Below are 26076 nucleotides of genomic sequence, written 5' to 3' on the forward strand. Positions count from 1 at the left end.
GAGCCAAAATGGCGAAACATGTTGACCAGTCGCATATGGCTCGGGGTATGTGATAGCCCTATTGGTTGAAGCGACAGTGGCTAGGTCCAATAAGAAAGGCATTTACTATTTAGGGTACCCAATCGCATCTCATCTCACAGAAGCTTTTTGGCAAAAAATACAGGAGTTAGTTTACCAATATAATTGCGGTCTGTTCAACACTGTTGCAAGGTAGCAGGTTGGCTAGCCGCTCTTTTCAAATATTTTGTTAACTTATTTTTTTGTGTCAGCCTTTGCAGCTCGAGACCGAGCAGCATAGCTAACCAGCTTGTTACTACAGTATTTGAATTCGACAAGGCTGTTTTGACGTTGGATAGCTAGCTACATTCACTGGTTCGAAATTTCGAATAGACCAGATATCACATTTTAAAACGGGTTAATTTCTTTGCTGTGTCGTTAGATTCACACGCTAGCAAGAAAGCTATACTTTTCCCCCCCTGTGCGGCAAAGTTTATACGTACTTTGTTTTTGAAAGCTATCCTCTAATAACTAACTAGCTACCGGTTGTCATTTTTACTTTGTCAACAACAAGGCGTGACGTTTGGTTCAACACTAATTCTGCCTGCAAGATTTTTGTTGGTGACTTCCACGAACGTTGGCTAGCATTTACGTTAGCTTGCCATCACTGACAGCGATTGTAACTGCGAGCCAGCATCAGTCAAGCGAATTTGACAAAAACAACTTAGCCAATAAATAAGCTATCAAGCTGATCAGAGCAGTATCACAGCGATAACTGACTTCTGTTATCGATAAATTGCCTTGTGGGAGATAGTATAGATCTTGCTTATTTTAATCATTACCAAAAAAACGTAATTGAACGTGAAGTAGTTAACGTTAACCCACAGAAGTAGTTGTGTATCCAAATTCAGACCCGAATTGTCATATTTTTTTCGGTGCTATTGTTGAAAATGGCGGCGATCGAAATGGTGCAGATGTTGATCGAAGCAGCAGAATACCTTGATCGCAGAGAAAGAGGTACAGTAGTGATAACATTTTGCATTCTTATTTTTTTTAAATGAATGATTGCGTTAGTACTACGGTGCCTCAATTGCATTGCTGGTGGACGCACCTGTTATAATCAATTTGTCAGGTTGATTAGCTATAAATAATGTATTGATTATTATTGCAGACCACATATTAAGCAAGAATGCATATAGCTAAGTAATTGCATTGTAACTAGGCTACATCGACAAATAGGGGAAGCTGGCAGCAATATGTTCACAGCAACAACAAATGTACAGCAATAATTAGTCGACACTACTAGGGTATTTATCTAGACACTTTTTTAAAGTATAGTGTTTGCAATCTTACTGAAATGCAAAAATGACCGTATTTTATAACAAAACATTTTTTTTCCACATTCACACGGTAAGGGTTCCTGCTTGCTTCATTGGATTTGATCTTGATGTTCTCTCCAAGCGACCCCTTCACTTCTCTGTTGTGGTTTGCTGGGTAGCTTGGTAGGGTTTACTCTAGTTCAGATGACATCATTGGCTGAAGGGGAAAATTAAAATAAATCGATATTTTGTACAAATTGTCTCATCTTACCTAGGCAAAAATCATCTAACATTTCTGTCCCTCATCAATTTTCATTGGAATGTGTATGGCTGCATTGAATGCATTCCTTGCACTGTTGAGAATTATAATGATGTGATTGACTTGTATCCTGCTCATGTATTTGCAGAAGCAGAACATGGCTATGCCTCCATGTTACCGTTCACCAGCAGCAAAGAGAAGGACAGCTTGAAACGGAAAAACAAAAGCAAGAAGAACTCCAATAGCAGGTAGTCCTTTGACTAACAGTAGTGTATAATCCCCTGTGTACTGTAGACCCCCTCAATGATTCAGCTGTAATGGCAAGATCAGTTTTTCAGAAAACAAGCAGTTTGTGTGGTCCAGTTTTGAAGCACCCCCTCATCATGATGTGTTATTCATCCATGTGCAGGCAGAGCCCCCCTCGTCCTACATTCACTCATGTAGTGAATGTCATATAGGCGTGGTGGCACGGTGTAGGCATGCAGCACTGACAAAAACAACTCGACTTTACCAACTTGCAGGGGCTCTGTTGAGTTGTTTCTTTGCTGTCCATTGTGATTGTGTTCTGATCTTTAATGTTATGCTCTCAATTGGTCTGTTTACAGCCAATGATAATCTTTAACTGTATTATCATAATCTATAACAACCCAGTCCTTCTGAAACTCTATAAAACTGATGCTTTGAGTTTGTGTCTGAGTGTGTTTGTGCCTGTAAGTTTGCTTTGAGCATTTTTAATAGCCTTTTGCCCTTGCAGTATCCCAGACGGGAAAAACATCAATCAGAATTAGGCAGAGTTAAGCAAGTAGCAACATGCAGTAGTGGGGAATCCAAGCAGATTGAGGTTGATCAGGGTGTCCGAGGACAGACTGCAGCAGTCAAGCAGTTCACCCTGATCAACAGCTCTCCTCCTGGAAGGACAGGATACCCTCGCCTGGCCAGCTGTCTGTTGTTATCCAGCTTACCAAGACACCTAGCTATGAAGAAACCGCCTCCTACGGCAGTCTCCTACCTAACCCTGACAAAGATTAAGCAGTATGGCTGGGTGGCCGGGCGAGGCAGTAACTCGAGATAACTGGATATTAAATCTAAACTAGTAAGGAGGGGTCGCATGGATCTATTTATGCCTCAGTCTGTTGTAATAGGAACCTGATTCATATTAGATATTAGGCTACATAGGTAGTTTTAACACTAGTCAAATGTTCATGTTAAATTCTAATGACTGTAGCAAAGTAGAATGGCGCCGGAGAGGATGACTGACATTTTACGTGCTCCTAACCAACCATGTTATTTTGTTCAAATGTATTTATTTTTGCGTTTAACTTATTTTTTAAAAACTTATTTTGTACATAATATTGCTGCTACTGTCTCTTATGACCAAAAGTAACTTCTGAACATCATAACAGTGATTACTCACCACAAACTGGTAGAACCTTTTTCCTTTAACGAGTCCGACGTGAAGGAAATACTGCTTTCCTGGGAACAGGGCCAAATCCCCATCATTTGCGTGAAGAGAAGACGGACAAAAAGGGGGCGGAGATCGGGCTCCCTTCTGAGAATTCGTAGGCGAGCGAGTAAACCCCCACTGCCATCCGTTCTATTGGAAAACATGCAATTATTGGAAAATAAAATCAATGACCTACAAGCAAGATTTAATTACCAATGGGACATTAAAAACTGTAATTTCTTATGTTTCACCGAGTCATGGATGAACAACGACATGAACAACATACAGCTGGTGGGTTTTACTGTATCGGCAGGATAGAACAGCAGCCTCTGGTATGACAAGGGGTGGTGGTCTATGTATATTTGTAAACAACAGCTGGTGCACGATACCTAAGGTAGTCTTGAGGTTTTGCTCGCCTGGGTATCTCATGATAAGCTGTAGACCACACTATCTACCTAGAGTATCTGTACTTTTCGTAGCTGTCTACATACCACCACAGACCGATGCTGGCAGTAAGACCACACTCAATGAGCTGTGTACCGCAATAAGCAAACAGGAAAACGATCATCCAGTGGCGGCGCTCTTAGTGGCCGGGGACTATGCAGGGAAACACAAATCCGTTTTATACCAAATTTCCACCAGCATGTTAAACTCTAGACCACCTTTACTCCACAAACAGAGACACGTACAAAGCTCCCCCTAGCCCTCCATTTGGAATATCTGACCAAAATTCTATCCTCCTGATTCCTGCTTACAAGCAAAAATTAAAGCAGGAAGCGCCAGTGACTCGGTCAATAAAAAAAAGTGGTCAGATGAAGCGGGTGCTAAGCTCCAGGACTGTTTTGCTAGCACAGATTGGAATATGTTCCGGGACTCTTCCGATGGCATTGAGGAGTACACCACATCAGTAACTGGCTTTCAATAAGTGCATCGATGACGTCGTCCACACAGTGACTGTACGTACATACCCCAACAAGAAGCCATGGATTACAGGCAACATTCGCACTGAGCTAAAGGGTAGAGCTGCCGCTTTCAAGGAGTGGGACTCTAACCCGGAAGCTTATAAGAAATCCTGGTATGCCCTCCAACGAACCATTAAACTGGCAAAGCGTCAATACAGGACTAAGATCCAATCGTATTACACCGTCTCTGAACGCTCGTCGGATTTGACAGGGCTTGCAAACTATTACAGACTACAAAGGGAAGCCCAGCCAAGAGCCTCTCAGTGACACAAGCCACCAGACGAACCAAATTACTTCTATGCTCGCTTCGAGGCAAGTAACACTGAAACATGCATGAGAGCATCAGCTGTTCCGGACGACTGTGTGATCACGCTCTCCGCAGCCGATGTGAGTAAGCCGTTTTTTAAACATGTCAACATTCACAAGGCCGCAGGGCCAGACGGATTACCAGGACGTGTACTCCAAGCACGCTTTGACCAACTGGCAAGTTTCTTCACTGAGTCTGAGTCTGTAATACCAACACGTTTCAAGCCGACTACAATAGTCCCTGTGCCCAAGACCACCAAGGTAACCTGCCTAAATGACTATCGACCTGTGGCACTCATCTGTAGCCATGAAGTGCTTTGAAAGGCTGGTAATGGCTCACATCAACACCACTATCCCAGAAACCCTAGACCCACTCCAATTTGCGTACTGCCCTAACTGATCCACAGATGATGCAATCTCTATTGCACTCCACACCTGATGAGGGGGTGGGGTCAGCTCTCCAATTAATCGTGGAGTCTACCAATCAGCTGCTGGGGGATTTCAGGAAGCCATCTGAAACACACTCAAATACACAAACTTCAACACAGAAACTGGGGAACGTAACACACACCTGTACAAAATTAACACATATGTAAGAATGCTATTCATTGACTACAGCTCAGTGTTCAACACCATAGTGCCCTCAAAGCTCATCACTAAGCTAATGACCCTGGGACTAAACACCACCTTCTGCAACTGGATCCTGGACTTTCTGATGGGCTGCCCCCAGTTGGTAAGGGTAGGTAACCGCACATCCGCCACACTGATCCACAAGACGCAGGCTCCTCAGGTGTGCGTGCTCAGTCCCCTCCTGTACTCCCTGTTCACTCATGACCTTACGGCCAGGCACAACTCCAACACCATCATTAAGTTTGCCGATGACACAACAGTGGTTGGCCTGATCACTGACGACGACAAGCCAGCCTATAGGGAGGAGGTCAGAGACCTGGCTGTGTGGTGCCATGACAACCTCTCCCTCAACGTGATCAATGGAGATGATTGTGGACTACAGGAAAAGGAGGACTGAGCACGCCCCCATTCTCATCGACGGGGCTGTGGTGGAGCAGGTTGAGAGCTTCAAGTTCCTTGGTGTCCACATCACCAAAAACTAACATGGTCCAAGTACACCAAGACAGTCCTGAATAGGGCACGACAAAACCTATTCCACCTCAGGAGACTGAAAAGATTTGGCATGGGTCCTCAGATCCTCAAAAGGTTCTACAGCTGCACCATCGAGAGCATGGTTGCATCCCTGCCTGGTATGGCAACTGCTTGGCCTTCGACCGCAAGCTACTACAGAGGGTTGTGCGTGCAGCCCAGCTTCCTGCCATCCAGGACCTCTATACCATGCGGTATCAGAGGAAGGCCTTAAAAATTGTCAGACTCCAGCCAGCCTAGTCATAGACTGTTCTCTCTACTAGAGCGCCAAGTCTAGGTCCAGAAGGCTTCTTAACAGCTTCTACCCCAAGCCATAAACCTCCTGAACATCTAATCAAATGGCTACCCAGACTATTTGCATTGCCTTCCCCTTTACATTGCTGCTACTCTGTTATTATCTATGCATAGCCACTTTAATAATTCGACCTAAATGTACATATTACCTCGACTAACCGGTGCCCCCGTGCATTGACTCTGTAGCCCTGTATATAGCCTCGCTATTGTTATTTTACTGCTGCTTTTTAATTATTTGTTACTTTAAAAAAAAATGTTTAACTGTGTTGTTGGTTAGGACTTGTAAGTAAGCACTTCACTGTAAGGTCTACATTTGTAGTATTCGGTGCATGTGACAAATACAATTTTATTTGATGTTTATGCCCCGCCCACCTCAGGATCTGTCTTGTTCAGCCATCTATTTGCTGTATTTGAGGTGTGTGAAATTCCCCCCCCCCCCCCCCCCCCACCACCACCACCACACCACATTGCGAGCAACACATTTGAGCAGTCTCCCTCTAGAGCGGGTTTGCTGCAATTCTACACATTTTTCCAGAGAGGGACATTTGCTCTAACTAATTTCCTGCACTTCTACAAAAATTTTCATAGGATGGAGAGAAATGTTAGCAGTTTTATTTTTTTTATTTGATCATTCTTTACCCCTTTTCTCCCCAATTTTTGTGAAATCCAATTGGTAATTAGTCTTGTCCCATCGCTGCAACTCCCGTATGGACTCGGGAGAGGCAAAGGTCGAGAGCCATACGTCCTCCGGTACACGACCCTGCCAAGCTGCACTGCTTTTTGACACACTGCTCGCTTAACCCAGAAGCCAGCCGCACCAATGTGTCAGAGGAAACACAGTACAACTGGTGACCATGTCAGTGTGCATGCGCCTGCCACAGGTGTCACTAGAGCGCGATGGGACAAGAACATCCCGGCTGGCCAAACCCTCCCCTATCCCGGATAACGCTGGGCCAGTTGTGCATTGCCTCATCGGTCTCCCGGTCACGGCCAGCTGCGACACAGCCCGGGATAAAAAATGTCTCTGTAGTGACGCCTCAAGCACTGCAGTGTCTTAGACCGCTGCGCCACTCGGGTGGCCCTGATGTTTGCAGGTTTTAATATATCTGAGTGAGATTGACTAACAATCAATGAGGGCTTGACTGAGTTCTGCTAGTTGCCCATCCCTGGTCTAAATGCTTCTTACAGTGGCGATCAAGTTTTATAAATTGCATGGCTGGGCAGTGGATCTGTAAAAGTAGTAGTAGTGCATTGCTAGGTAACAATGTAAATGCTGGCACTTTTTATGAATGTACTCTTCTCTCTCCTTTTTTCTCGCTCCCCTCTTTTCCCTTTTTTTCTACTGTTCACTCTTGGCAGTCAATGCTGCTTCAGTTCCTCCATTACAGAAATGGTCCTCTCCTCCTCTCTTACTTCTTTCTCTCCCCTGCTCCCTGTGCACACAGAAACAGGCCTGACATGCTATTGTGTTGGTGGTTGGTTTATTCCACTCTATTATGAAGTCATGGAAAGGAAGATATTGAATATCTATCTAATCATCTTATCATATTGGTGTTATGGCCTCTTGGACTCAGTTGAACATTTTGCCCAGGATGTCCTTAGCTCTCCACCTTAGGAGAACACAGGGGAAACACTGACTGATTAGACTATATATAGCTAACGACAACAATGCAGCTATGTTTATCCTTATTCTAAAGCTCTTCCATTGTGTGTGGTACTACATAGCTGGAATACTGTGTAGCCTAATTCATTGCTTATTACATTGATCATATGACTGCTGTACTGTACACACAGAATCACTAGATCGTTAATCCCCATTCAAGTCAATCGGTCTGTAATGATTTGTTCTATTTTATAACTGTACGGTAATGCATGGGCTCCTCATGTACAGCATGCCAGGTAGACAGCACCTAGAGTAGAAGGGGGAGGTGGCCTTGTCCTGCACAGTAATATGACCTGGCAGAGGAGAGGAGAGGAAAGGTCTCTGGCAGTGGCATGCCTCTCCCGCCCCCCATCACATGGGAAATGGGTTACACTGGTAGCCCTATTCATATCCAAATCCTAGTCTTCTCTACCAGTCAGCTCTACTGTGCTGTCATATGAACTGTACTCTCTGGCTGGGGCAAGCAAGCACTCGTATTTGTGTTGTCTGTAGTGCGTGGTTGATCTTTCGGAGGGGGTCCAAGGCTGTCGGGGTGCTGACAGCAGTCAGCTTGCAGAGTGCAGGTTGGTCTATTTTGGGACTGGAGGTTGGGGAGTTCCTGTGTAGTGGAGAGAAGAGGACTTTGCTCCTGTCCCTCTGCCTAGTGCCCTTTCCCTCTCACCCCATTTGCAGATTCTTTATGAAAAAGAGACCTGGCCAGCTTCCTTGCCCTGTGTGGAGCTTGGAGAGAGGGGTGCGTATCTGTGTGCCCTTATCCTACAAGGGACTACAGGCCTCATTCCGGTAGAGCTGGTAGGACCATAGGCTGTTGGTGAACAATGCAGTTTACACTGCAATGTAGGAGGCAAGGTGGCCACCAATACACAATCACTACATGACCTTTAAATAGTCTCTGTCCCTTTCTTTCTCTTTCTCTGTCCCTCTTCCAACCGCTACTCTCTTTTCACCCTTTACTCACTCTGTAGCCTGGCTGGTACCAGGCAGCAGGCTGTTTCTAGTTACTGTTGCTAAGTCTACCCCCCCGGGCCTCTGTGTGTGTGCCTCCTGAATTTTATTATATATATATTTACAGTGCCTTGCGAAAGTATTCGGCCCCCTTGAACTTTGCGACCTTTTGCCACATTTCAGGCTTCAAACATAAAGATATAAAACTGTATTTTTTTGTGAAGAATCAACAACAAGTGGGACACAATCATGAAGTGGAGTGACATTTATTGGATATTTCAAACTTTTTTAACAAATCAAAAACTGAAAAATTGGGCGTGCAAAATTATTCAGCCCCCTTAAGTTAATACTTTGTAGCGCCACCTTTTGCTGCGATTACAGCTGTAAGTCGCTTGGGGTATGTCTCTATCAGTTTTGCACATCGAGAGATTTTTTCCCATTCCTCCTTGCAAAACAGCTCGAGCTCTGTGAGGTTGGATGGAGAGCATTTGTGAACAGCAGTTTTCAGTTCTTTCCACATATTCTCGATTGGATTCAGGTCTGGACTTTGACTTGGCCATTCTAACACCTGGATATGTTTATTTTTGAACCATTCCATTGTAGATTTTGCTTTATGTTTTGGATCATTGTCTTGTTGGAAGACAAATCTCCATCCCAGTCTCAGGTCTTTTGCAGACTCCATCAGGTTTTCTTCCAGAATGGTCCTGTATTTGGCTCCATCCATCTTCCCATCAATTTTGACCATCTTCCCTGTCCCTGCTGAAGAAAAGCAGGCCCAAACCATGATGCTGCCACCACCATGTTTGACAGTGGGGATGGTGTGTTCAGGGTGATGAGCTGTGTTGCTTTTACGCCAAACATAACGTTTTGCATTGTTGCCAAAAAGTTCAATTTTGGTTTCATCTGACCAGAGCACCTTCTTCCACATGCTTGGTGTGTCTCCCAGGTGGCTTGTGGCAAACTTTAAACAACACTTTTTATGGATATCTTTAAGAAATGGCTTTCTTCTTGCCACTCTTCCATAAAGGCCAGATTTGTGCAATATACGACTGATTGTTGTCCTATGGACAGAGTCTCCCACCACAGCTGTAGATATCTGCAGTTCATCCAGAGTGATCATGGGCCTCTTGGCTGCATCTCTGATCAGTCTTCTCCTTGTATGAGCTGAAAGTTTAGAGGGACGACCAGGTCTTGGTAGATTTGCAGTGGTCTGATACTCCTTCCATTTCAATATTATCGCTTGCACAGTGCTCCTTGGGATGTTTAAAGCTTGGGAAATCTTTTTGTATCCAAATCCGGCTTTAAACTTCTTCACAACAGTATCTCGGACCTGCCTGGTGTGTTCCTTGTTCTTCATGATGCTCTCTGCGCTTTTAACGGACCTCTGAGACTATCACAGTGCAGGTGCATTTATACGGAGACTTGATTACACACAGGTGGATTGTATTTGTACTTAAAAAGATGAGAGAGGCCTGTAATTTTCATCATAGGTACACTTCAACTATGACAGACAAAATGAGAAAAGAAATCCAGAAAATCACATTGTAGGATTTTTAATGAATTTATTTGCAAATTATGGTGGAAAATAAGTATTTGGTCAATAACAAAAGTTTACCTTAATACTTTGTTATATACCCTTTGTTGGCAATGACAGAGGTCAAACGTTTTCTGTAAGTCTTCGCAAGGTTTTCACACATTGTTGCTGGTATTTTGGCCCATTCCTCCATGCAGATCTCCTCTAGAGCAGTAATGTTTTGGGGCTGTTGCTGGGCAACACTGACTTCCAACTCCCTCCAAAGATTTTCTATAGGGTTGAGATCTGGAGACTGGCTAGGCCACTCCAGGACCTTGAAATGCTTCTTACGAAGCCACTCCTTCGTTGCCCGGGCGGTGTGTTTTTGGATCATTGTCATGCTGAAAGATCCAGCCACATTTCATCTTCAATGCCCTTGCTGATGGAAGGAGGTTTTCACTCAAAATCTCACGATACATGGCCCCATTCATTCTTTCCTTTACACGGATCAGTCGTCCTGGTCCCTTTGCAGAAAAACAGCCCCAAAGCATGATGTTTCCACCCCCATGCTTCACAGTAGGTATGGTGTTCTTTGGATGCAACTCAGCATTCTTTGTCCTCCAAACACGACGAGTTGAGTTTTTACCAAAAAGTTCTATTTTGGTTTCATCTGACCATATGACATTCTCCCAATCATCTTCTTCTGGATCATCCAAATGCTCTCTAGCAAACTTCAGATGGGCCTGGACATGTACTGGCTTAAGCAGGGGGACATGTCTGGCACTGCAGGATTTGAGTCCCTGGCGGTGTAGTGTGTTACTGATGGTAGGCTTTGTTACTTTGGTCCCAGCTCTCTGCAGGTCATTCACTAGGTGTGGTTCTGGGATTTTTGCTCACCGTTCTTGTGATCATTTTGACCCCACGGGGTGAGATCTTGCGTGGAGCCCCAGATCGAGGGAGATTATCAGTGGTCTTGTATGTCTTCCATTTCCTAATAATTGCTCCCACAGTTGATTTCTTCAAACCAAGCTGCTTACCTATTGCAGATTCAGTCTTCCCAGCCTGGTGCAGGTCTACAATTTTGTTTCTGGTGTCCTTTGACAGCTCTTTGGTCTTGGCCATAGTAGAGTTTGGAGTGTGACTGTTTGAGGTTGTGGACAGGTGTCTTTTTATACTGATAACAAGTTCAAACAGGTGCCATTAGAGGTAACGATTAGAGGACAGAGGAGCCTCTTAAAGAAGAAGTTACAGGTCTGTGAGAGCCAGAAATCTTGCTTGTTTGTAGGTGACCAAATACTTATTTTCCACTGTAATTTGCAAATAAATTCATTAAAAATCCTACAATGTGATTTTCTGGATTTTTTTTCTCATTTTGTCTGTCATAGTTGAAGTGAACCTATGATGAAAATGACAGGCCTCTCTCATCTTTTTAAGTAGGAGAACTTGCACAATTGGTGGCTGACTAAATACTTTTTTGCCCCACTGTGTGTGTGTGTGTGTGTGTGTGTGTGTGTGTATATATATCTCTCTATCCTTGCCTTTTCTCATTTTGTAGAGTTGAACTTCCCTGTGCTTTTTGGCGCTTCTTAAACTCCCACACAACACAAGCCTCTCCCTCTCTGCAATAACTCCCTGGTTGACTGCAGTGGTTGCGAACCGAGAGGGATCGTCTATTATTATTAAAGCACTTTACTGAAGCACGCTGAATCTACTGTGTGATGATGTGTAAAGACACTTCCTAACCTCTGTCTGTCTGTTCACAGATCTACACACAACGAGATGGAGAAAAACAGGTACGTTGAATCCCCACATCACTGTCTCTCTCTTAGCTCTGTCAGACCACCCTATTAGACATTGAATCTCTCCTCAGTCCCACATGGCTAGAAAGGAGTAATGAGAGTGAAATGAACAGTGCAGAATGCAGCTTATCCAAAAAGGGACTTACAGGCCTCATCCCTGGTCTCTCTTTGACCTCTACCTGGCTTTCCCTGGAGTCTCCCTGTTTCCATAGTCTCTCCCTGGAGGTGTCCCTGTCCCTCTGGTGTTCTAGGCAGGGTTTGAGTGGTGTTCTGGTTCAACCAGGGCTAATGACTCAGTGCGCAGGCAGACTGACTGAATAATGCATGGCGCTGGAGCTTAGGCCTGGGAACAGCAGCACAGCATGAGAGTGTGTGTGATTCTCAGGCTTTATAAGCCCGTACACATTCCCTTAACTGGAAGGAAGGCAGCCATCTCACTCCTGCTGCCTATTGCCTCTATCAATGTATCCCTCCTAGGTGTGTAACAGTTCACCAAAGCCCATGGTTAGGTTCGTATTGTGGTTTTGGGGTCAATGTTTGGTTCGGTTTTGGTACAGCAGGAAAATGAAATGCCATTCACAATGTTCAGCATACACAATGTTCCTGCCATTGTCTGTTGTGACTATTGTTATGTTGGGCCTCAAGTTTCCACTCTTGATTTTGTGTTTGTAACCATGTGGGAGGTAGGAATTTACCAGTTGTGAAGTCGTAAATACCAGTTTGACCCGTTCATGTGATTTGAACTTGTTGAGAAATGCAGAGTTGACTAATGGCCAACAAACTGCGTCAACCATAAACTAAAGGTACAGCTATCATGCCTGTAAACACATTTTATAGATTTCAAAAACTACATTAATAGATTCCTTTTTCATAAATGTTTTGTTACATTTTAAATGGTGAAAATGCTGTTATAGAGGCCATTTACTTAGTAGGTGAAGTCCGAGGTCACCGTTTGGGTGCTCATGATGCTAGACGAGTTTCCCACTAGTAATTACCAGGGTGAGGGCCGTTCAAGTGGATTTCCCCCCCCCCCCCCCCCCCCAGCTGTATGTGGTAAATTCCCGTTTCCATCTTGGTTACGAACGCACCATGACACTGCCTCTGTCAGTGGGGGCTTGTCTTTAGCACAGTACATCTCCCCTCTGTGGGTAATGTGATGGGCGGTCACTGTTAAGAAAGCGCAACACAGAGTGCATTGGTCAGTTCATTGAAGCTTTGGCTTTCTTTAGAGTGGCTACTACATGTTTGCTGAAATGAGTGCAAGATGGATGCTCAAGTACTTTTACGAGGTGCTGACTGAAACCAACCGATTCTCAACCACTGAGAATAGGCGCATATCTGTGTCAATAAACCAAAGACTGTAAAAAATGTTTAATCTATCGCTCTTGTAATTTCTTTGGCCCGGTCAGAATCACCTGCCAAGGGCTGCAGAGGGGAGACGATGTTGTTTCTTTGCGTTTCGGTCTACTGTGGTGAAGTCTGGGTAAATGTGACAACATATTTGAGGTGTTGGCAGCTGCGTAGGCTGTTCTCGTAAAGCGCGGCGACATACTGTTAATGTTTTATCCACAACTCTCTGTCCAGCGTCGTTGTAATCTACTGGGAAGCCGTTCCCAAGCGAGATTTAAACGATGATGGAGGATCCTCCAATTCTGGCTTCTTGACCTCACCATTGTATAGAACTAGTTCCCAGCTGCGCCTCACAAAAGTACAGTTTTGAAATGCGGCAATTTAAGATTGAAATGTTGATTTCCAACGTGCGCATAGGCTCTAGTTGTTAACGAAATGACCTGAGATATTTTTTCAGCTCAGATTCACTCGAAGCGTAGGCCTAGTGTTTTTGCTGTAAATATTTGTTTTATTTTTTCATTCAGGTTTACAGTGCGAACCGAACCAAGGTCCTCGTACCGAATGGTTCGGTATGAATACGCGTACCGTTATACCCCTCACAACACTGACAACGGGTATGACAAATATTCTACAAATTATAACCTGCATGGCCCCTTATTCCAACACACAAGATGGCAGTTATTGCAAGGCAACATTTTTGTTTGGCCAATGATGAAACACAAACCCACTGCCAGCCAGAGGACGGTGAGACTTGATCTACCTGTCAGTCGTTGTGTGTGTCTAGATGGGCTCAATGTTTTCTACTCCTATGTTTGCTCAAATGAATCCCCCCACCTACACTTCTACCACCCTGCCTCGGTCCATGTCCTCTGTTGCAGTGAGTTCCGTAGCGGAGTCTGCCTGCCGGAGCTGGCCATCTGTGTAACCTCACTCCTCTCTCCACCACACCTTGTGTGTGCGAACTCATCCCCATAGAAATGGAATGTATGGATTGCATTACTGTCCTCATCCCTCTGCCTGGGGCAATTAGCCTGAGGTCAGAGACGGTACAGGAGGATGATTTACAGGCCGCAGGGCAAGTGGAAGGCCTGCGTTCAGGAGGCCCTGTTGCCCGTGTAAGAGATCATGTTGGTTGGAGCGGAGGGAGTTGCCCGTGCATGGTCTTGTCTCTGGTCTATATATTACACAACACTGAAATGTCTGGATAAGGGTTTCCGTTAGCCGGTAATGGCCGGCTTTTGTAAAAAAATTTAAAAATCCAACTGTTGCCGGCTAAATTGACTAAGAAAAAGGTAGGCAGGCTATCGGCACGTCACCCACCACTTTACAATGTGAGCTGTAGGCAGTATGCATTTGAAAACATGCCTAATTGTTTGAAACCTGAATGTTTTACTTCCATATTATGAGGCATGTCTTAACTTACTTGAAAATCCGACCGTAGAAACATGGCAATTATTTTATAAAGACTTCATAAGGGGCGCGTGAGTTTCAAGTTTGGGGAAGGATACAATATATTCTACTATTTCTACCTATCTGCGTGCCTGTTATGATTTTCATATGCGCATTTTCGTGGTTTAATTTCAGTAACGTTTTTGTTTTTCAAAATCGTCATGGGGTTCATCATAAAAATCCTCAAATATAAAAGTCAAGATTCTACTAATGCGAGCGCACCAGCTTCTGCCATATGGACACATTGATACACCGTGAGTCATTGGCAGCTAAATAGCCTAAATGAGCTTCCATTTTCAAATAAGTAAAAATACTTTAACGCTGACACATTAAAAACAATAGAAATTATACCGGTGAAAATTCTGGTTCTTTCAATTACATTCATCTCTTAACAGTCCGTCTGCCTGCCTTTTTCTCTGTCTTGACTTGAGCTATACTAGTGAAGTGCAACATTGATTGTATCAAATCAACTGGATCAGCTGAAGCTGTCTCTAGCGAACTTGCAACATTGTATCAACTAGTCTATTCCGGGCCCCCAGTTTTCTGTGCCAGTGAGTTTGGGACAGACGGCTGTTATTGCGTAACAAAACGGTATTTTAATGACGTTTCCACAGGATATATGGGATTATCAGATGATGATGATGATGATGATGATATTTTGCTCTTTCACACCGAGACTTGGTGATTGTTGGAAAGACTTTACAAATATCCTACTAGTTCCTAACAGTAGGCTATCATCCAGACTTTGTTGATTTATTGTGTGAGGTGAAGGAAAAACGTAACACAAGTTCAGCTTATCAGAGGTGGACGTGTTGAGTTAACAGTCAGAAGTCAAACAGCCCCAAATGGGCATTTTCTTACATTTTATGCGCAGCAGGCCAGGTAGGCTGGTTCTATGCGTGCTTGGGCGCGCACGCTCCCTCAACATTAACAAGACCGATAAACCAGACCCTTGGTCATTGCTCACATGGAGCACTCCAGACAAAAGACAGTGAAAAAAGTCATAACTGATGGTTATGAAATAAACAAACTTGTTTCTCTCAAGTGTTGCAGGCAAACAACGTTTCCACTCCGAGAATGAGAACGGTAAATAACTGTAGGTCGATTTAGTAATACAGAAATGAATATAACCAAATGACGGGGGATTAACGGTACATTTACTATTGGTGACGTGTGGAATTTATGAAAATTAAGGGCAATCAATTCACACAACATATATATTATATGCTTTTCACTGTCAGTCGCAACTCAATAATCAGTTAGGCTTTTTGCCACGCGAGCAGACTATGAAAGACCTTCCTCATATGCCATTTCTCTCCTTTTCTATTGGTTTTCATATCAACTTTCTTTCGTTGTCCAGAAGCCAAAGGCACAATCCTAGTCATATTAGCGACCCATCCTAGTGGTTGCATCTTTAGATTCACCCTTTAAGTTCCTAACAGAGAATTGAATCTCTGTCACACATTTCCCGCAAATTGCATTTTGGCAAATGTTTCGAAAATGATTTATTTTTGGCCTCTTCATTACAGGAGTTGCATGCTCTGTTCAGATGAATTACCATAATCTAAAATGTGATTCCTGTCATTCTGAGCACAGTGGGTGGATGCCCTAATGGGTTACACACCCAATGCATACGAGTCTGGTAAATTTCTCAAATGGCCGTTAAATTCAAATCTTCCCGGTCACGTTGTCCGGGGCCACATTTTCCAAACGGAAACCCTGGTCTGGACTTCAACGCTTGATGTTGTTGCTGGGATTTGTCAAAAGGCTAAGGTACAGGCTCACAGAAATATAGGCTACACGAACACAGACCCATAAACAGTCACCCCATTGATACGTTGTAAGTGTATACATCCCTGGAATATCCTGTTGCAGAAATAGCCTGTTTTTTGTGTCCTTCCTACCACACCCTTACAGTCCTGCCATTCAGTCACACCTAGTGTTGAAAAGAGGGGTTATATAAAACTTTCTAAGTTTACCAGTAAACTACCAGAATTTTGCTATCTTTCAAGGATTTTATGTCATCTATCACAAGACATCTAGTGGTTCCTTTGGGTACTTCCGAATATCACAGGTGTCTGCAATTTATCTCTGACCTTATCACATTTAAAAATGTATGAAATAATGAAATACGGTGATATAAAAATTTGACAAAGATGTAAAACATTTAACTAAATATAAATCAACTTACTGAATATCATTGGTGTTTATTGAGTTTCAACATGAAATGTGTTTTTTGTGTGTTTTTTTACGCACTGTTAATGTTTTGGTGTCAAACTGATGGCAGTTGTGGTATAAAAAAAAAGAGTTGCAGAGGTAAATTAAAATAATGCCATTCTTGATTAGATGCTTTTAAAAAATTAATTAGGCAAGTTCCTCTTGAACCATATGGTCTATCTACTAGAATCTCATGGACAATATGAAAAAAATATATATACTATATATGAATAAAAAAAATAAAACATTATTCAAGTCTAAGTTAAGATAGATTCTGTTAATTTCCAAAACTACTGAAGATTCTGGTACCTTTAGTTAATTACCAGTGGCTTTGTAACCCTAGTCAGACCACATAACACCGGCTTAGTACTGTAGGCCTGCTTACCGTAACATGCATGACTCTGCCCTCCCGTCAGTTGACATTGTTTAACAAACATTAGCCTCCCTTTACATCCTGATTCTATCACAACAGAGCTCCTGCTCGGACTCTGTCACATTATGTCATGCCAGTTTCCTGCCCTTTGGAATAGTTCATATTAAGCAAAGCTTTAGGCTAGCAGAGGAGCACACCTGGATATGTCCCACTCTTATGTACTTGTTTATCTACACTGTGTGTGTTGGCTGTGTGTGTCATGTTGGCTGTGTGTGTGTGTGTCTCTCTCCAATTAACTTTAGAATATTCTTTAGTCATTCACACTGCATTTGGAATGGATAAACACATACTATATCATCTCTGCAGTACTCCCAGTACTAAATATTCTTCATATTCCTAGCCTTGAGCTACAAATAGCATTTCAGATGTTCTCAACTATCCCACGTTTTGTGTAATCGTTTTCAATTGAAGTTATTCCCACTCATGCGTTGGCCTTTGGTATGCACATTTTAGTCATTTAGCATACAGTCTTATCCAGAGCATTCATCTTAAGATCGCCATACACACCTGGAGTAAATAGTGAGGTCATGCCCCTTGTCTGCCTGTGTGCATGTAGCAGCCTCCAGTTGGAGGTGGGATGTGTAACGGGGGTCATGTGGTCACCCATCGACACCCACTACTCCCCTTCAGCTGCCAAGCGAGGAGTGAGGAGATGAGGGGGATAATAAAGTGATCTCGAGCAGCTTAATGTAAATGTTGTGATCACCGGGCAGGCCCTAGGCAGACAAGTGTTTGTGGATGAAAGTGATCTCTTTCAGGGGTGAAATGACTGGAGGAGAGCTACAGGGAGTTAGAGATCTGACACCATATGAGGTGACCAATGACGTCTGAGGGGGTTTAAAGGCCCAATGTGGTCATTTTCATATCAATATCATATTTCTGCGTAACAATTCTTAGTTTTCCATTAACATTTTCAAACTATTTCTCAAGAATTTAGCTGGGAGTGGTCTGAGTGGGGAAATGAAAGCTAGCTGTTATTTGCAGAGATATCTTAACCCATTTGTGGGCTGGTGACATCACCAGGATTGCCTGGTTGAAAATACAATCAGGAAATAACTTTTTTTTTTTTCTCTCACTTTTCCTGTGTTAGTTTCATCAGCTGTTGCAGAATATGATACAAAGCACAGGGAAAAACTGAATTTAGGCGGCACTTGGCCTTTTTTTATAGGGAGCTGATGAAATGATGCATCTCTCTCTTTCTCTCCAGACGCGCACACCTACGGCTGTGTTTAGAGCGACTGAAATCCCTCGTTCCATTGGGACCAGACTCCAACAGGCATACCACGCTCAGCCTGCTGATGAGGGCCAAGAAACACATTGTGGTGGGTGATGGTGGGCGGAGAAGTAATGAGAAATCAGTTTAAAGTGTTTACAGTTTCAAGATGGCAATTTATTCTACCATTGGAAGAGGGTAATAAACGGTGCCACTTTGTTTCTGCCTCAGCCAACTCCCTTTTTACTGTCATGGCAACATTTGGCGTGGTTACAGCCACAGAGTTGACTAAAATAGAAAGAAATCTGTTACCATGGAGACCCTATTAAATTACTAGAGGGAGCTATATAATAAACCCTTAGTTCCAGAAAGGGGTGAAAAATGGCAGCCATGTTGGTCCAGGAGAAATCCAAACCAATCTAATTGGAATGAATGGCAGTAGAGGCATAATCCTGATTTTACTTATGTAGGAAAATAAAAGGCATTTGATATATCAGAAATTGTGTAATAGAATTATCGTCAATTAAAAAAAATATTGTCAAATAATCTTGGTTCATACAGATTTTATACAAAGTTTCTATATAAATAGCCTCTAAAATATGTGAATAGACCATAAATGTCTCCATTGTGTTAGGACTCGGACAAGTATAGATATCTTCTCATCAACTGATTTCTGCTAGTGTATGGCTGTGGATTGGCTGCATCGTTTGAATGGTATATTGGCAGTTAATTTAGAAAAATGAATGGGCTCATTCCTCAAACTGTCTGGCTAGCTAACAAACGGAGTGCAGATAAATTCTTCAAATGCATTGTTTTACCTTATCGACCTACTGGCAAACCATGGTTGACCAACTCCCACTGGCAAACTACGGTTGATCAACTTCCTGACCAAAATGGCTGACTTTTTATACCATCATAAGAAGGTTCAAGTTAATTCTAGTATTCTAATTCTATGTCTGTTACCCTCGTGGTCTAGAGGGTGATTAGTGTAGTGCTAACTCGGGTGAGCGACTAGTGTACATCAGGGTTTGATGAGGTAGAGTAAAGCGGCGCCTGGTAAAAACTAAACCCTGCATCACTCCAGGACCAGGGTTTACCTACCTTGTAGACTAGACTGTTGAGGAACCTGTCTATGGTTAACTATGTGTGGTTGGTAGGAGGAGGCCAGGATATGAATGAATCACTGTTAGTGCCTTCAGAAAGTATCCACACCCCTCGACTTCTTCCACATTTTTGTTGTTACAACATGATTTTAAAATGGATTAAATTGAGATTTGTCACTGGCCCAACACAATACCCCATAATGTTTACAAATGAACAATGAAAAGCTGAAAAGTATTTAGTCAATAAGTTTTCAACCCTGTTACGACGAGCCAAAATGCATTCAGGAGTGAAAAGTTGCTTAAGCCACAAATTGTATGTATTCACTCTCTAATAGTGTTTTAACATGATTTTTGAATTACTACTTCATCCCTGCACCCAACCCATACAATTATCTGTAAGGTCCCTCAGTCAAGCAGTGGATTTCAAACACAGATTCAACCACAAAGTCCAGGGACATTTTCCAAAGCCTAGCAAAAAAAGGCACATATCGGTAGATTTATATAAAGCAGACACTGAATATCCCTTTCAGCATGGTGTAGTTATTAATTACACTTTGAATGGTATATCACTACACAGATAATGGCGTCCTTCCTAACTCCGTTGCCGGAGAGGAAGGAAACCGCTCAGGGATTTCACCATGAGACCAATGGTGACTTTAAAACGGTGTTTAATGGCTCCTCAATTCTAACTTAATTGACAAAGTGAGAAGGAATATTCCAAAACATGCATCCTGTTTGCAACAAGGAACTAAAGTAATACTGCAAAACAATTATGTTTGGGGCAAATCCAATACAACACATTACTGAGTACCACTCCATATTTTCAAGCATAGTGGTGGCTGCATCATGTTATTGGTATGCTTGAAATTGTTAAGGACTGGGGAGTTTTTCAGGATAAAAAATAAACTGAGTGGAGCTAAGCACAGGCAAAATCCCAGAGGAAAACCTGGTTGTCTGCTTTCCACCAGACACTGGGAGATAAATCTAGGGCGAGACCTGAAAAATTGGAGTCTAGCCATAATCAACAACCAATTTGACAGAGCTTGAAGATTTTTTTGTTAATAATCATGTGCAAATATTGTATAATCCAGGTGTGGAAAGCTTTTAGAGACACCCAGAAAGACTCACAGCTGTAATCACTGCAAAAGGTGTTTCTACAACATGACTCATCAATGTGAATACTTATGTAAATGAGAGTTGTTTAATTTTCAAAACATTAGCAAAAATGTCTGAACATTTTTTCACTTTGTCATTATTATGAGGCATTGTGGAGATGGGTGAGAGAGAGAGAATCTGTCTCCGACACAACAGAATGTGGAATAAGTCAAGGGGTACGAATACTTTCTGACGGCACTGTACATACCGAGGTCAGAGGTTGCAGGAGGGCAAAAGGCAGCTGTCACAAGAGCGCGCACACAAAGTGAGGGCCAGTGTCTATTGCTGTATGTGTCTCTGCTGTAGAGGTTGGAGGAGAGCGAGCGGAGAGCCCAGCATACCTTAGACCAGCTGCAGAGAGAGCAGAGGCACCTGCAACGGCGTCTGGAGCAGCTGGGGGTGGAGAGAACACGCATGGACAGCACAGGATCCATTGTCTCCTCCGACAATCCTGACTCAGACCAGGGTGAGCACACAAGGGAATCCCTCTTCTACATTACAAACTGAACTGGGATCATTAATGCTTTGTGGAGGTTTACAGTATAACATGTTATTTTTTGTTGTTTTTTTGTCAAAGTTTCGCGTTTTTACATCAAAGCACACCATAATACAATGTAACGGTGTCCATTCTCTTCCACCAATCCTTCCGCCCTTCTTTAGTGATGGGGCTTTATGTTAACCAAAGTTAGTGAATTTGAATATGAGCTCAGTAGAGAACGCATTGGGCTGATTGTGGTACCTGCATAATATTGACCTGTGTTGTGTGTTGCAGAGGAGGAGCTGGATGTGGATGTGGAGGGGACTGACTACCTGCTGGGGGATCTGGAGTGGAGCACCAGCAGTGTCAGTGACTCTGACGAGCGGGGCAGCCTGCGCAGCAGCTGCAGTGACGAGGGCTACTCCAGCGCCAGCCTGCGCCTGCGCATGCAGAACCAAAACACTCAGGAGAAGGCTGAGCAGCTGGGCTGCAGCCTATAAGAGCACAGCCCTTAACCTCTGACCCCCCCCCAGCCCCCATCCAATCCCGTCACTCTGTCGTCCAGTTAACTCCCGCCCTCCAACCAGTCTCTACCAATCAGACCTCACTCCCAGCAGGACTGGCCTGTTCTGACCAAGCCCCCTCCTCCTTTCCAGCTATATTCCACCTCTTTCCCCCCTGAAACCCCTAATGCAACACCTCTTAGATACACCCACCGTCCTATCTCAACCGTTGATCCTCCATCTAAAATGGAGGATCAGTCTGTGGCACTGCCCAATCAGAGCTTTTTGATGAGTGGGATTAGGAAGATAAGACACTCCGTCCGTCCCTTTGTGTCCACCAGCCTGCCCCCTTCCTTCTGTCCTTCCTTCCTGCTCTGCTGTCTGTTTCAGTGCAAGAGCCAAGTAGAGGTGACTGACTTTTCACATCCATGCAGTGTCCCCCTTCCAGCGTCCGAAAACTTAAGACAGCTAGAGAATGTGATTACAACACCACACCTACACCCCACTGCCTCTCTCTTGTTCAGAAGCCATCTGAAGCAATCCAGTCATGATGAGAACCCCTCTCGACCCCCAGTTCTAAATCCCATCTCGCCCATTTCTCCCATGAGACTGGCCCCTCCATAGGTGGTGGTGATACAGACAGCAGAGCTGTGCCACCTGACTAACCAGCTGACCAATCACAGCATGGTATTTTGGAATGGAGTATAGGAATGGATGGTCTTGGTCAACGAGCTGTGGCGTGGTCATTTTAAACAATCTACACTGCAGCTATTGTAGTAATGTTATCAGGTGTAGTCTTTCAGTAAGTCTTTATGGTAAATAATCGTCTACCTGCACTGTCCACGTGAAGCCTCACTGGGAGTTCTACGACGCTAAGCACGGCTGTGACGTCATCCATGTTCCACAACCTCTTCGTTGTTGTGGTCGGCAGCAATACATCCATCCCTCTCTTCTCTACCAGGCTTAGCGGCCGGATACATACCTCCATGTTTATGGCTCTTATGGGGTGGGGGGGTTATTAAGATGTCATTTTTTTGTCCACACCTGCCATTTCAGAATTTTTATGATTGGGGGGGGGGGGGGTGTAGGAAAAAAAACCTTGTGAGGAACAATGTGCAGCATGAGATTAAGGGGTGGGGTGATTGGGGTTAAGGCAACTTGTACCTTCCTCTCTCTGATGACGGTGGCGTCTAGCTTGTGTTTTAATGTACGTGTCTGTGTTGCTGCTGGTCACGCACTGTAGCCAGTGGTAATCACTTAAATGTGTCTGAAGGGAAGTCACACAGACAGACAGTACATTAACTGTTGAAATAAACCAGTAAAGAGATTAAAGCACATTCCATGTTAGAGAGAAAGTAAGGTGTGTTAGTAGAGAATTACCTTCGCCCATATTTATGAAGGAGAGCGTTTTGCAGTTTTAATGACAGGAAGGATCTAGCTATCAGTTTCAGGTTACCCACAAGCAGAACACAACAGATTTGCTGACTTGCTTTGCCTTTCAGTCAAAACACAGAACAAGGAAAGTCGACGTCTATTGAATTAGTTCACCTCTGAAAAGGAAAGAGCAGAAAGGTTACTGTACACTAAATATCTGCCTGGCCTATAGAGCTATTTATTATTTTAGCCAAATGTAGTCATGTTTATGTAAATAGTTGACACAGAAAGAGCTCTATGTATATTGAATAAAAAATATTTATATTATATCTAAATATCTAGTTAATTAGTTATCGCTTTAGTTATGTTATTCTTGTGAGGTTTGTGTGGTTGGTTTGCACAGCATAGTCAATCCATAGCTTTTTAGAACTGTCTTTTGTGCCTATAGACTTTTGTGTCCTTTCAGAAATTGGCACGGTGCTCCTAGAAATGAATGAAATTGTTTCGTGGTTGATTATATTTTTAAATAATAATAAACATCCTCTGTCAATAGGAAAATAATTTAAATGAATATAATCATTTTAAAAAATGGAATATAAAAATGTATATAATTTAAGAGAAGCTGGTGTTGGTGCTTTGGCATTGCTGTGACGGTGGGAAGCTACAGTGAGGTTTCACCCTTCTTTGTGCCTGAGAGCCTGAAACAAAATGGCTCCTTGACCCAAGAGATTATAACATAGTGTAGCGAGAGGAGGAAATGGTGGGTTCAATAACCTGGGGGATAAATTGGAGAGGATTGCAGTAGCGGTTGGATGTAGTTGACTAGCCTGTAATCTATCTCCTGCACTGTTGCAGCACAATGGCGAACCTGGAACCTGTCACATGCAGAATCTCGTTAGAATGGGAAGATGGTCGATACACAGACAAAAAAAATATAGGATTAGGGTTGTTTAGTGTTGTGTGTGTGTGTGTGTGGAATGCTGCACTTCTGTGTCACTTAAAAAAAGCTATCCAAAAGGAGAGGAACGATGTAGCCATGCTAGAAGGGGATTGTTGTGAATTGAGCCCCTGGCTGAAACTGGTGTTATGGGGCAGGTGTGTGTATGTCCCGTCACTGTCTTCAGAGAGAAACTATAAGGCTTTGGGGAGAGGGAGGGTTGTTTTGAATGGGGGATAAAAATGGCACTTATATGGATGTTTTTAGTTGTTTACACATTTTTTTTTTTTAAATCCCACCTCTTCAAAGAAGACCTCATGTATTATTAAAAGATCGAATGGGATCTTAAGCACTTACAAATTCATAACATATTGTATGAATTGGAATTCGTAACATACGAATTGAGAAGGGGAAAAAAAGGATGACGTGCACAATTTTCTGGGACCCGTTTTGTCTTGAGTGCTACTTTCAAAACTACTGGTTGAAAATATACGAAACCTCTGTAGCATCACTTTAACCTAAGCATTGTCTGTTATTCTGGGGCCACACACTTCTCTTTCCCTCCGTCCATGGCCTGTTTTCTGTGTCTTCCACTCCTCGTGTGTGAATGTGGCTCCCATTGAGAAGAGATCCTGATTAATTTCTATGGTGGTCCCCCTCCTCCCACATGCTGTGAGCCAGCCACCATGGTGCAGAGGGAGCCTGAGGGAGCAGACTGGGCTGTTTGTACAGTATAGCTGCAGCTCTCCTACCTCCCCGTATTACACTCTGTTAACACCCTTGGTGCTTCAGCATCTGCCTTGAGCAGGTGTGGATTCTTAAAGAACAAGCAGATCACTGCAGTTGGCTTCTGTGTAGTCCTGTGTAAGCTATATGGGATATCACCCTAGGAATTCAAAATAAATAAAAATGTGTGTGTATATTTGGGTTAGGTTCGTACGAAGTGGCTTAAGCCTTAAAACAGACAACTGTAAGAGAACCATAGTAAAGTATATTATATATGAATGTATATAATGTAAGTATAGACGTGTTATTACAAATGTCATTATTTTCATTGTAACTGTCTCGGGTGTGTTGCTCTCCCTCATACGCGCACACACGTTGTCATACACGCACGTCAGAAAAACGATGGCTTAAAGGGTTGGTTCAACTATTAAAAAGGTTGACGTTTTGTGCACTTCCATTTTAGAATTGGGGAATTTGAATATTGACTTTAAAAGAAAGCACTTAAACATTTCGGAGAGAGAGAAAAAATGGGGAAATGTGGAGCAGTAATTTATATTCGCCAGTAACATGAAAGGAATAAAACATCTCCCAACCTTGTTTACCTAGCTACTTTCCTTGTCTTTGTATTTATGACTTGGTCTGATGAATTGAAATATGTATTTCTCTATGATTATGCTGATAGCAGATATGTCTGTCTTACCTTAATTGAATACTCAGGCTGTAAGTTACTCTGGAAAAGGGTGTCTGCTAAAGAACCAAAATGTCATGTGAATCTAATGCGGAGGACATGCCTCTAGTACCTATATTCTATAGTAGCAATAATCAGCTTGGGTTTGATGAGACCTTTTCAATGTGGAATGATATCAGACAGGAAAACAAAGCCATCATCTTGGGAGGTAATCAAAGCTAGCTCTGGCAGACAGAATAACTCGTTTCTGACAGTAATCTCCTGTCTAAATCCCTGGTATGACCAGATAAGTCTGCAGCTGTTTAATGACCAGGAGATGGAGGGAGGAGAGGAGGGAGTGATGGAACCTTGATCGGCATCCTTCCTCTCAAGTCTGTCGTCCTTTTGCTCACTGCTAAAGCACACACACACACACACTGGTACGCACGCACACTGGAATGCACACACACTTGCACATAGTCACAAATGACACATCGCAAAGCAATTTCTATATTTTGGCACCTTTGTGATGCAGTCTGTCCTTGTCTGGCTGCCAACTCAGTGGGAGGAAGATGGAGAGTGCAGTGTGGATATTCTACTATGGATTACTGTTCTTACACCCTCTGTCTGATATGATTCCAGCACGCCTTTCACCCTTCTCCTTCCTGGTGACTGAGATGAGTTATTCTTCCAGTATCTAATTCAGACTGGAATAATATGTGTCCAGGTCAATCTATGAGATGCTCACTGCTTATAACCTACTGGCCAAAGGAAATCTGAAGTGGAGGTCCTTTGTAGCTCGTTGGTAGAGC

The 26076-nt window shown here is 43.2% G+C and overlaps 1 protein-coding gene across 1 annotated transcript; it reads left to right on the forward strand.

The window, feature by feature from the left end:
- On the forward strand, positions 1-25202 carry LOC110525866 (max dimerization protein 1). Its single transcript, XM_021606338.3, has 6 exons — positions 1-1014; positions 1724-1823; positions 11624-11653; positions 18316-18430; positions 20886-21045; positions 21352-25202. Exons 1-6 carry the CDS (start codon positions 948-950, stop codon positions 21555-21557), a joined length of 678 nt encoding a protein of 225 aa, XP_021462013.1. The 5' UTR covers positions 1-947; the 3' UTR covers positions 21558-25202.
- The last annotated feature ends 874 nt before the right edge of the window (positions 25203-26076 follow it).

This window comes from Oncorhynchus mykiss, chromosome 6 (genome assembly GCF_057628025.1).
Source record: "Oncorhynchus mykiss isolate SJ-2025 chromosome 6, ASM5762802v1, whole genome shotgun sequence".
NCBI classification, from domain to species: Eukaryota; Metazoa; Chordata; class Actinopteri; order Salmoniformes; family Salmonidae; genus Oncorhynchus; species Oncorhynchus mykiss.